The following is a 13,483-nucleotide window of genomic DNA, read 5'->3' on the forward strand; positions in this document are numbered from 1 at the left end:
GTCCTGCATTTAAATAAAGGAAACTACGATGGTATGAGGCACGAGTTGGCTAGGATGGATTGGGCAATGTTACTTAAAGGGTTGACGGTGGATAGGCAATGGCAAACATTTAAAGATCGCATGGATGAACTACAGAATTTGTTCATCCCTGTTCGGCATAAAAATAAAACAAAAAAGGTGACTCAACCGTGGCTAACAAGGGAAATTAGGGATAGCATAAGATCCAAGGAGAGGACATATAAATTGGCCACAAAAAGCAGCAAAACTGAGGATTGGGAGCAGTTTAGGATTCAGCAAAGGAGGACAAAGGGATTAATTAAGAGGGGGAAAATAGAATATGAGAGTAAGCTTGCAGGGAACATAAAAACTGACTGTAAAAGCTTCTATAGATATGTGAAGAGAAAAAGATTGGTGAAGTCAAGCGTAGGTCCCTTGCAGTCAGAATCAGGGGAGTTTATAATGGGGAACAAAGAAATGGCTGACCAATTAAATACATACTTTGGTTCTGTCTTCAGAAAGGCGAACACAAATAACCTCCCAGAGATTTCGGGGAACATAGGGTCTAATGAAAGGGAGGAATTGAATGAAATCAGTATTTGTAGGGAAATGGTGTTTGGGAAATTGAAGGGATTGAAGGCCGATAAATCCCCAGGGCCTGATAATCTACATCCTAGGGTACTTAAGGAAGTGGCCCTAGAAATAGTAGATGCATTGCTGGTCATCTTCCAAAATTCTATAGATTCTGGAATAGTTCCCATGGAGTGGAGGGTAGCTAATGTAACCCCACTATTTAAAAAAGGTGGTAGAGAGAAAACAGGGAATTGTAGACCGGTAAGCCTGACATTGGTCATGGGGAAAATGCTAGAATCCATTATAAAAGATGTAATAGCAGAGCACTTGGAAAACAGTGACAGGATCGGACAAAGTCAACATGGATTTACAAAAGGTAGATCATGCTTGGCTAATCTACTGGAATTTTTTGAGGATGTAATTGGTAAAATAGATAAGGGAGAACCAGCGGATGTGGTGTATTTGGACTTTGAGAAGGCTTTCGATAAGGTCCCGCATAAGAGAATCGCGTGCAAAGTTAAGGCACATGGGATTGGGGGTAAGGTACTGACTTGGATAGAGAACTTGTTGGCAGACAGGAAGCAAAGAGTTGGAATAAATGGATCTTTTTCCGAGTGGCAGGCAGTGACTAGTGGGGTACTACAGGGATTGGTGCTAGGACCCCAGCTATTCACAAGGTGGGAAAAATTCAGTTGGTTGCGCCTCCCATTAGCGCCTTAAGAGGGCGCCAATTGGGGCGCAAAGCAACTAGAGGCCGGGTGCGGCGATGTTTGTGCTGCTCGCGAAATTAACTAGACATTTTGCGGCGGCGCCGAACACTTCTGCCACGATCTCCTGCGCCGGCAGATTGTGACGTCATTCGAGTGTGCAACGCCCCGTTAGCGCCCCGGACCGGATATTGAGTGGCGCCCCCTGCCTTACCACCTGCCGCTAGCAACGACAGTATGACGGAAGTGTTATGCTGTCAGAAAGGGACTAGGGGAGCGCTATTTAAAGGTGACCGCTTCCTGCCTTTTTTTGTCGGTGACATTTTTGCACCACGCATTCTGAGAGAGAGAGAGACTTCTGGAGAGATTCAACGCTGTGTGAAGGAGTTTTGGGTACTGAACAGCACTTTGTAGGTTCATTTTGATTTGCCCTTCCTTGCTTCGCCAGCGCTCTGAGGTAACGCCTCACTCCTCGGCGTTTGCACCTTAAGACAGGTGTGAAGCGCCTGATTTAGCGCTCCAATCACCTCCAGGGGCAATAAAAGCCAAGTTTGCTGTCGGAGGTGATAATTAGCGCCAGGCGCTGAACTTTATGCACGGCCGATAACGGTGCCCCAATTGGGGCGATACCGAATTTTCCCCCCAATATATATTAATGATCTAGACAAGAGAACTAGATGTAATATCTCCAAGTTTGCAGACGACACAAAGCTGGGTGGGCATGTGTGCTGTGAGGAGGATGCCGAGAAAATCCAGTATGATTTGGACAGGTTGGGTGATTGGGCAGATGCATGGCAGATGCATTATAATGTGGATAAATGCGAGGTTATCCACTTTGGTGGCAAAAACAGGAAGACAGAATGGCAATAGATTGGGAAAAGGGGAAGTGCAACGAGACCTGGGTGTCCTTGTGCACCAGTCACTGAAGGTAAGCATGCAGGTGCAGCAGGCGGTTAAGAAGGCAAATGGTATGTTGGCCTTCATAGCGAGAGGATTTGAGTACAGGAGCAAGGATGTCTTGCTGCAGTTGTACAGGCCTTGGTGAGACCACACCTTGAGTATTGTGTGCAGTTTTGGTCGCCTTATCTGAGGAAGGATGTTCTTGCCATGGAGGGAGTGCAGCGAAGATTCACCAGACCGATACCTGGGATGGCAGGAATGATGTATGAAGAGAGATTGGGTCGATTAGGCTTATGTTCGCTAGAGTTTAGAAGAATGAGAGGGGATCTCATTGAAACTTATAAAATTCTAACAGGACTAGGCAGACTAGATGCAGGAAGGATGTTTCCGATGGCGGGGGAGTCCAGAACCAGGGGTCGCAGTCTAAGGATAAGGGGTAAGCCATTTAGGACTGAGATGAGGAGGAATTTCTTCACCCAGAGAGTGGTGAACCTGTGGAATTGTCTACCACAGAAGGCAGTTGAGGTCAACTTATATTAAATATATTCAAGAAGGAGTTAGATATATTTCTTAAGGCTAAAAGGATCAAGGGATATGGGGAGAAAGCAGGGACAGGGTACTGAATTTGGATGATCAGCCATGATCTCATTAAATGGTGGAACAGGCTCGAGGGGCCGAATGGCCTACTCCTGCTCCTATCTTCTATGTTTCGATGTTTCTATGATCCTATGGCACTATGTCAAAGAAGAGCAGGGGAGTTATCCCCAGTGCCCTAGTTATCCCTCAATCAACATGACTAAAACAGATTATCTGGTCATTGTCACATTGTTATTTGTGGGAGCTTGCTGTGTGCAAATTGGCTGCTGCATTTCCTATAATAACCATGACTACACTTCAAAAAGCGCGTTGTGACATCCGGTGGTTGTGAAAGGCGCTGTATAAATGCAAGTCTGTTCTTTCTGGTCGCGTAAAAAAGTTTTTGAAAATATAAATTGAAACACATTTATTAAACGTAAATAAACTTGGTCCGTTCCTCTTTCCTCTCATTAACTTTCAAACAGTCTGCGATGTCTGGTTTGTTGTTGTTCCTGCACTCTCGCTCAGTCGGAGTTGTGGTGCTGGGGAGTCGCTGCTGCCGTCCGCACCGCGGCGGAGATAGACCGTATTCACAGGCGGCCATCTTGGAAACCTGCAGCGCTGGGCATTGTGGGCTCGGACATTGCTGCGACTCGGAGACTCGGTGCTGGGTACCGACAAACGGGATCTGCTCACCAGCTGGATTTTTTTTGAAGATTATAACCTATTGCATCATCTACCCGAACGGTCGAATCGGCCAGAACAGGGAGAGGAGAGAGGGGGTGGGTGTCAAAAAGTAAACTTGGTATCTTTCTATTACAAGCTGATTAAAGAAAATAAGCCCACATTACAACAGTGACTACACTTCCAAAAAAAAAGGTACTTCATTGGCTCCGGTGGCCGTAAAAAGGCGCTACATAAATGCAAGTCTTTCTTTCAAAGGTAAATAAAGCGAGCTCACATAAAGATTGAGACCCCGCTTAAATTTGCTTTATTTTTTTAAATTATAGCACAAAGAGGCGGGGTTGGTGCGGGTCTGTGTCGTCCTTTCTCTTTCATGAAGGCTTCCCTATACTAAAGTTGGCCGATGGCCGAGCGAGGAAGCCCGGGGGGCGGGGCTTTAGAGGAGCTGCGGCGGCGGCGGTAGTGCAGCGCAGCCACTGGGGGGGGTTTGCGGAGCCGCGGGCGAACGTTGCTGCGGCTGATGCGGGGCGCGTTGCGCAGGCACGCTGGCCCTGGGAGGGAAGAGGGTGGGCGGACCAGGCAGTGGCGTCTCTTTCATTGTGCTGTCGGGGACGGGCCATGTAAACATGGAGCCGCGAGTGTAGCAGCAGCAACAGCCGGGGGAAGAGACAAAATGCAAAGGAGGTGAGCGACTGGGAAGAGAAAAACAAAACCTCCACCCCAATAAAAGTCAAGCCACCGAAAGCGGGGGGAAGCGGCGATGATTTATTTAATGCTGCTGTCTGCTCTGGCTGGCGCTCTGTGCGTGGTGCTGCTGCAGATTTTCTTGCTGTATCGGAACAAACCCGAGCCGGTGCCCCGGCATATGCAGTACGTCAAGCCGGCGGTCGAGCCCTCGCTCAGGGATTATTTCAGCGGCAGCAAGGAGCCGCCGGCTTCCCCGGACTCGAGTTGCTCTGTGCCCGGGAGCAGTAGCAACAGCAAGTCCGAGAGCTGCCACTTCCTCAACGCCATTTTTTTGTTTCTCTTTCGGGAGCTCCGCGACACCCCCGCCGTCCGGCACTGGCTGACCAAGAAGATCAAAGTGGAGTTCGAGGAACTGCTGCAGACCAAGACGGCGGGCCGGCTGCTGGAGGGGCTGAGCCTCCGCGACATCTCGCTGGGCAACGCGCTGCCCGTCTTCAGGAGCGCGAAACTCCTGCAGCCGCCAGCCCCGCTCTCCGGCGGCCAGGAGGACGAGGGCGGCGGCGGCGTGCCCGAGGAGCTCAACTTCGAGGTGGATCTGGAGTACAACGGCGGCTTCCACCTCGCCATCGACGTGGACCTGGTCTTCGGCAAGTCGGCCTACCTCTTCGTCAAGATGAGGCGGGTGGCGGGCCGGCTCCGGCTGCAGTTCACCCGCCGCCCCTTCACCCACTGGTCCTTCGCCTTCATGGACGACCCTTTCATTGACTTCGAGGTGAGGTCGCAGTTCGAGGGCCGGCCCATGCCCCAGCTCACCTCCATCATCGTCAACCAGCTCAAGAGGGTCATCAAGCGCAAGCACACTTTACCCAACTACAAAATCAGGTACAGTCACTGGTTGCTCTGGCCTTTGTGTGTGTGTATGTGTGTGTGAGAGGCTATTCTAGCTGCAACTTTCTGCATTAGCCACACCATAATTAATGTAGCCTTACTGCATCGTGCTGCATGCACCCGTTAGTCATCTCTTGGCACAGTGTTAAGTTACAGATGGCATTCCCCCCCCAAGTCAGTGTGTTATGCGATATTGAGGAGCAGCTTGGTATGAAGGGAGCAAACTGCATCTCCATTTAAAAAAACAGCAGGCCTTTTCCCAATGATGTGCAGTGTGGCTGATGACCATCCTTATAGTGATGTCATGTTTTGCTCTGTAACTTGTAAATGATTGGAAATATTATTAACTGCAGTTCCCATGATATCGCTGCAAGCCAGTCTGCCCACACAGTTCACTGTAGCCAGGATACAGATGAAGAAGGCCCTTCAAACAATTTGATCCAAGCCTTCCAGAAGCCCTCCAATTACAGCATCTAGTTGTTTATTCAGTGACTCCAGGCCTGACCTCAACCACCCTTCCTGACATCCTATTCCAGCTGTCTGTTGTAAAGAATTATTTCCCAATGTCTGTACTAAATTTGCCCGTCACAACCCTGAAACTCTGTTCTGTCATCTTGTCTGACAGTATTGTTTTAGCTTTACTTTTTTCTATCTCTCACTCTATAAGCTCCCCTCTGAGATATAATTCTCGAGGCTAACGAGTGCTAATTTATCAAGTAATTTCTCGCAGCTCTTCACACCAAGGATCGGTGTCGTTCCTCTTCTCTTTAGTGGCTCCAGAATCGGAATGGGCCCCTCATGTAATGGAGACCAGAACAAAATTCTGTCAGGCCTGGACAGACTAGATGCTGGAAGGATGTTCCCGATGGTCGGGGAGTCGAGGTCATAGTCTAAAGATAAGGGGTAGGACATTTAGGACTGAAGTGAGGAGGAATTTCTTCACCGAGAGTGGTGAACCTGTGGCATTCTCTGCCACAGAGGGCGGTGGAGGCCAGTTCATTAAATATATTCAAGAAAGAGTTGGATATATTTCTTAAGGCTAAAGGGATCAAGGGATCTGGGGAGAAGGCAGGGACAGGGTACTGAATTTGGATGATCAGCCATGATCTCATTGAATGGCGGAGCAGGCTCGAAGGGCCGAATGGCCTACTCCTGCTCCTATCTTCTATGTTTCTATGTATACAGTAATGCAGGTGCAGCCTGACCAGGGCATGTTACAGATTCAACACGACTGCAGGTGGATTTGAGCTCAACTGCTTTAAGCGATACAAACTCGCATCCCATTTGCTTTGGAATACAATTTACTGGTTAATTCAAAATGCTGCAATCTTGGAAGTTAAAATCTGCCTGTGTACGCCAGGAGTGAGGCAGACTGGGTGGGGGGACTAGGTAGGTTGTTATCATTCACTCTGTCTAAACACTGAGACAGACTGGGGTGGTGGGGGTGTGGAGAAAGACTAGGTAGAGGGTGTTAGTTGTCTTATCATTCACTCTGTCTAAACACTGAAACACTGTGGGTGGCAATAAACAAAGCAAATGGGATGAGAGATTGTATTGTTTAAAGCAGTTGAGCTCAAATCCACCTGCGGTCGTGTTGAATCTGCAACATGCCCTGGTCAGGCTGCACCTGCATTACTGTATACAGTTCTGGTCTCCATTACATGAGGGGCCCCTTCTGATTCAGGAGCCACTAAAGAGAAGAGGAATGACGCCGAATCCTGGTGTGACGCGGCAGAGCTGTGAGAAATTACTTGATAAATTAGGGTTCTTTAGCCTTGAGAATGATGCCTCAGAGGGGAGCTGATACAGTGAGAGATAGAAAAAAAAAGTAAAGCTGAAACAATACGGTCAGACAAGATGACAGAAGAGAGTTTCAGGGTTGTGAAGGGCATATTTAGTACAGACATTGGGAAGTAATTCTTTACAACAGACAGCTGGAATAGGATGTCAGGAAGGGTGGTTTAGGTCAGGCCTGGAGTCATTGAATAAACAACTAGATGCTGTAATTGGAGGGCTTCTGGAAGGCTTGGATCCGATGGTTTGAAGGGCCTTCTTCACCTGAACCTACCTTGATACTTCATTCTAACAAGTTAAGCTTTCCATGTGGAGCAAGAAACTGTTGGGTTTTCATAGACGGTATTCTGATACTGTTTAAAATCAACCGCCTATGGAGACTGAATGGTGCCGTGGGTCAGATACGAGGACTTGGGTTCAGATCCAGCCCAGACTGAAGCTGGAAGGTTCTGAGGTAGCGCAAAAGTACAACATAATTTAATGGTAATCTATAATTTATTACATTTGCTATGTATGCCATGCACTCTTTATTTGGGAATCACCTTTTTCAGTTGCACATTTCTGTCATTAGCGAGAGCTTCAGAAGCTGTAGATTCTCATACTTGGACTGGTGGCATCACTAATGCACCCTGAGGGAAATTTGCCTTCTCCTGACTTGCAGTGGGCAAAGTCGTGGGAGATCCACTGCTTCTCGCTATATTGGAAACCTCACTCAAAGGCCACAGGCTACGGGGTGTGTGAAATGGAAAAAAAAAGTCACACTGCTGCAGTAGAGGGTGCTATTCTCAAGTTATAACTGAGGTCCATTGATTGGCACACTCGTGGGAGTAGTAAAGTACTGGTAGTGCTTGATGCTGATATTGGGTACCCAAAATGTAAGATGTTTCTTTCCCCAGAAAATGTCAACACTTTGTAGGGGAGGGGGTTTGGCTTGGGCAGAAGTGCAAAATGGGAAATAGCGAATCAGCATCCCATTTTACACTCCACCCAACTTTCTTTCCAAAGAAAATTGGGCAGAGTGTTAAATGAGCTGCCGATTCACTATTGCCCATTTTACATTACTACCCAAGACAAATTTCACTCTCTAAATTCGAAGTGGTTATATTGAACTTTTAGCTTTTGATCACTCCTACCTTTTTTTCCCCTAATTGGGCAGCTTGCAACATGCTTTGCTGTCTCTCAAATCTATTATTCCAGTGAGAACCGGTTGAATTTGCTTCATTTATAGGCGATCAAGAATCTTAATCCTGGAACCACTTAAATTTTTTTCCTACTGCTTCTCTAGTAAGTATAAAGATCAAGACTGGGTACATTATTACTTGTGCGGCTTCACCAGTGCTTTACTGAGTGTCCACTTAGTTTCCTTGGACATTTATCTTATAGTTTTTCATAAATATTCAGTGTTCTACTTGCTCTGGCAACTGTTCTTGTACAATGTGACAATATGTTTTGTTTATTCAGCTATCATTCTTTTTCTGATCCATCTAATGTAACAATATGCCCTTCATTTTGTGATTTTCGTTCATTCTTTTCAGTACCAGTATCGGTTACCTTCCTTCTCAATGCTAAACACTATTTGCCCGAATACTTCGTTTCTAGATATTCAAGTTTAGTCCCTCTCCTTAATATTCTGCTTTCTGACTCGACTTCATATCGCCTTCAAATTTAGTCATTCTACTTACAATAACTTCAGCAAGACCATTGAACAATATTGGGGTCCTAGCATCAGCCTCTGGGTACACAACTGGTCACTGTTTTCCAAATAAGGCCATTGTTGTTGTAACCCTTGCACTTTTACTTGCTGTTACGTAGCCAATTTACCACTTCCTCATTTAGCCCTGAAACTTTCATTCTAGCCATATGTCCCTTGAGATGCTTCCTGAAAATCAAGATATTGCATCAATCACGTCATCGTCTCTGCAACTCTTACAGTTTTACAGCATTTTAGTGAATTTGTTACGCGTGACCCGCTGTTCATGGGTACAGATATTTTACTGTGTCTTATGTCAAGTTTGGGTTGTAAACACATTTTCCATAGTCTAGTCCCTGGAGAAAATGTGTTGAAATCGAAAATAAAATCAACAATTAAAACAAGTAAAAGGCAAGCAGGGATATTTTTAGCAACCCAAAAAGGTGGTTCTGTTGGTAGTGACCTCTCCTGCTTTTCCACTCGGAGTGGGATGCTTTCCGTAAGCTGCTGTTCAAACGTCGTTCTCGCTCGCTCTCAAATCCATTATAAAAAGCATACACTGTAATTTCTCCTGATGCACTGTTTTTAAAATGAATCAAATTCCAACATGCTTAGAACAGTCCAGCCAGTCTTGCTCTAATTTCCATTTTCTCTCTTGGGGTGAGGTACAGATATCATGCTGGGTTTTTCGTGCCTCTACAATGGCACTGCCATAGAAGCAGGCATGGGGGAGGGGTGGGAAGCACAGCTGCAATGCCCTGAGGCTCCTGATGTTAAAAATAGCTGAGTGTGGCAGGAGTGCTTCTCTGCTTCGTTTTACATATTTCCTCCAGAAATAGGGAGTTAATGTAGTGTTAGAATTTATTCAAATGTAACCCATTTCATGATTCAATGATGCAGAATTACAATATTAACAATTCTGCAGTGGGGTGGGGGGGAACCCTGCCCAAGACTTGTTTCTTTAAAATATACACACAGTTGGGAGTGAAAAGTTCAGAGTAGTTGTTTGCTTGGCATGGAAAGGATGCTGGTTGGTTTGACTTGCGTCATGTAATCATGAATCCAAGCTGTTTCTTTATTGAACCATAACGAATTAAGCAACTTGGCTCATAGGCCAAGGACAATATTAGTCCAATATACATTTTACAGACATTCTCTTAGATTGAAACCTTTTTGAATGAACCCATTCTAGACTGTTCGCATCGAGAAGGAACAGTGGCTGAAGTAAGGTTGATGTAAGTGATAACATACATACTTAAGGACTATTGTACCCTGCTTGTAACTGAGAACACGTATTAAATAATAAATGAGTGCAAGACTGAAAAGACTAAGCTAGTTGGCTATTCATCTGTAACATTTCAAACTTGATGTTTGAATAGTTAGCGATCTTGGGGTGTTTATTTTACAATTGGCTGCCTTCAGTATATGGAACCTGAACTGCGCAGTTTACAAGTGGACGTTCAATCTGAAGATCATTCCGTTTTGCAAACGGGAGAGGAGGAATGAGTGCCTTAATTTTTATATGTTGTCAGTTTTATGTTGTGTGGTCTCTGGAGTCAAGCTTTGATACCTGGCAGAAGAAGGTGCATTTCTTTTTCTTCAGAGTTAATATTGCATCAGATATAGTGCATCACTCGGCATTCAGTTGCTGCCCCACACCACTCTCCTAACTCCACAAATTAAATGACTGCCCCAAACTTTGCCCCCACCTGATGTTGAACAATATAACCTCCTCGCCCAAATATTGGCTTTACTGTTGATACACATAAAAAGGGCAACACAAATTTAAAAAAACCAAAAAACATGTTTGGGCTCAATTTTCCTTCGTCTGTGCTCAGTTAGAGACTGAAGCGATCCCCTGTAGATGCTTATTTGAAAGGTGCTGGCAATCTCTGCCTGTGCGGCTCTGCCTTGAACTGTAGAAACCTCTCTACACCTTCCCTCAGTTTAAAAATAAATAGGGTGGTGGTTGAATAGGATTTTTTAGGTTTCAGGTATATTGCCACTTTTATTTCACTGTAAAGTGGTTTCTGCTTCGTGGCGATGCCCAGAGCGATGGGAGAAAATCTCTTCTCGGTTGCCTGCAAGTGATATATGTGAAATGGGTTTGCGCAGTCTCGGGTCAGTTTCTAGTGGGTGTGGGCCCAGGCCCATTACACAAAACTGCCCCTAATTTGGATGCAGCGCTAAGGCCACAAGAATAGGGGGACAAAGATAGTCCAGTGAGGTTGGGGCTAAGACCAAAGTTGTTGGGGCAGAGTGGGGGGAGCTTTACTCTCCAGCTCGCTGTGCTAGCCTGACTTTTGTGACTGCTTGATGCAGATGCTGGGTGCCTGAAATGGCAGTATTCTATTCTTCATGGCTTGCATTCGCCAACTTGGTGAACACAAACATTCACAGGAAAGCAGGAGGAATAGGGCATCTTGAAGAGTGTATGTGAGGCTACAACTAATTATTCAAAATAAAATAATCAGCAAAGAAAAGCCATCAATTGTGAGCCAGAGGAACTTCAAATGATTCTGTTGAACACATTCCAGCAAGACATCTTACTTCCAGATATTTTCACTTTTTTATGATTAGTAAATAAGATTTTTATGATTATTTGGCTATAAATTCTGTCAAGCTGGCTACTTAATGAGACAGGGTTGCAATATTCGAAATCTTTTCCATTACAGCTGTTTGACTTAAAACGTAGTAACATTTCAGCTATAGTTGAGTACTGATCTTCACTGTGCTACCGACTCATTAATTACATTTGACTGTCAATAGGCCTTGATGTATACATTATTAGTTCAAGACCATAATAGCTTTTTGAAGATAATGAGTTATTTTTAATAATGTCTATATTTTACATATTGTAGTGGGGGGCTGTTCTGTTTCTGCAGGATATTAATCTGGTAAATAGCCTCCTTGCTTCCAGCCGTGGTCATTTTTGTTGCTGCTCAAGTCACGGGTTTGTCTGCACCATCAAGCCTGGGCTTTGCCCACTCTCAGTCGCAGATAGGCTGCCTAGTTATGGATCCAGAAACCTTCTGAACTCTTGACCCTGGAGCAGGCAGGTGTACCCCAAGCTCTGGATTTTGCTTGACTAACACTAGACCCAGGAGCCATTTTTAGGTGAAAGGAAAAGTGCAGTAGTGGAGGCACTGGTAGGTAAATAACAGCATCAGAGAAGTAGTATTACTGCTGATACGTCATAAATACAAACATAGCTGCACTCCTGCAATAATAATATATAGGCAGTGCTAAACAATAAATACATTAAGATTCTATGCTACCAAACATAATACATAATTATGTAAGTCTACAGGTCACCGTAGCATTGGTATATTATACATTGACCAGAAATTTAAGTGGACCAGCCACATAAATACTGTGGCTACAAGCGCGGGTTAGAGGCTTGGTGTTCTGCGGTGAGTGACTCCCCAAAGTTTTCCACCACCTAAAAGGCATAAGTCAGGAGTGTAATGGAATACTATTCAGTTGCCTGGATGAGTGCAGCTCCATCAACACTCAAGAAGCTCGACACCATCCAGCACAAAGCAGCCCGCTTGATTGGCACCCCATCCGCCACTGTAAAAATTCAATCTCTCCACCACCGGCACACCGTGGCTGCAGTGTGTACCATCTACACGATGCACTGCAGCAACTCACCAAGGCTTCTTCGACAGCACCTCCCTCTACCACGACCTCTACCACCTAGAAGGACAAGGGCAGCAGGCGCATGGGAACACCACCACCGTCAAGTTCCCCTCCAAGTCACAGACCATCCTGATTTTGGAAATATATCGCTGATCCTTCATCGTTGCTGGGTCAAAATCCTGGAACTCCCTCCCTAACAATACTGTGGGAGTACCTTCACCATGCGAACTGCAGCGGTTCAAGAAGGCGGCTCACCACCACCTTCTCAAGGGCAATTAGGGATGGGCAATAAATGCTGGCCTTGCCAGCGACACCCCTATCACATGAATGACTAAATTAAAAAAAGACAAAGCTGCACCCAACAATAATAAATAGACAGCACACAGCAACAACAATATTATTAATTACTACAGACAGAGCTTCATTGCCAGATACAGGCCTCTGCTCCATCATTGACCCCATTTTCTTCCCAGCTTCAGCCTCTGGTCCTCTAGCCCAGCATCATCTATTCACTCCGAGCCCAGGCCTTGGCCCTCATGCCACCATACAAACACAGGAAGATGAGGGGAAAAGGAGAGCATGCAAAATGTGTGGAAAGAGAGACAGATGCACCGAGAGAAAGAAAAGCAAAAGTTCAGTAGGCGGACTGAGGAGCAGACAACCAGAGATCGATGCATGAAAAGGGAAAGTATGGGGAACATGCAGGATATAGAAGAGGAAAGACTTACAGAAAGGGAGTGAGAGAGAGTTGGAGGTAAACCGATCTAGAGAACGTGAGAGACACATAGCACGAAAAGAGGAGATGGAAAGAGTGAAAGACAAAGACCGAGTGTTTCAGAGAATTAGAATGGGAGGTAAGCAGACCGTCATTTACAGGGGGAGAGTGACAGAATCTAGATGAAAAATATCTTCAGGGACAGGGGCACAACTAATGAAAATAGGAAGTATTTTAAAGTTTGAGCAGTTTTGACAGTTGATGGGACTGTTTTACAGCCTGCAATTGTTTTGGAAAGTCCTTCATAGGGGATCATATGAAATTTGTCCATGAATTTTATAGTGTTTTTATATTGAATTTAGGTAGAGCTGTGTGTGTTTGTTTTTCCTTAGTGTCTTTCCTCCACAGGGTGCTTAAGTTCCATGGAGTGGGAGTATTTGATGTATTCTGTAGAAGTGTTGTACAATCTGTGCAGAATAGTTTCATTAAGTAGAAATAAGTTCCAGTCCCCTAAATATCGCAAAGCTAAAAAAGCTTGGATGGGGGGAGGGAATACACGTGCACTAAATTTATGACCTTGGTTTTAAGAGACGTTAATGAGTTTGACAGAGATTCACAGAATTTGCACAA

At 45.3% G+C, this 13,483-nt stretch overlaps 1 protein-coding gene across 1 annotated transcript in view; it reads left to right on the top strand.

Annotated features, from left to right (window-relative positions):
• The first annotated feature begins 3,974 nt into the window (after positions 1 to 3,974).
• The window catches only part of pdzd8 (PDZ domain containing 8), a 223,980-nt gene continuing 214,471 nt past the window's right edge, over positions 3,975 to 13,483 (top strand). The window contains exon 1 of the mRNA XM_085994405.1: positions 3,975 to 5,006. Coding sequence (XP_085850531.1) covers positions 4,198 to 5,006 — 809 coding nt within the window. The 5' untranslated portion in view covers positions 3,975 to 4,197. The remainder of the gene's footprint in view (positions 5,007 to 13,483) is intronic.

This window comes from Somniosus microcephalus, chromosome 8 (assembly GCF_052327205.1).
Source record: "Somniosus microcephalus isolate GS21.2 chromosome 8, FLI_Smic_1.0, whole genome shotgun sequence".
NCBI lineage: Eukaryota > Metazoa > Chordata > Chondrichthyes > Squaliformes > Somniosidae > Somniosus > Somniosus microcephalus.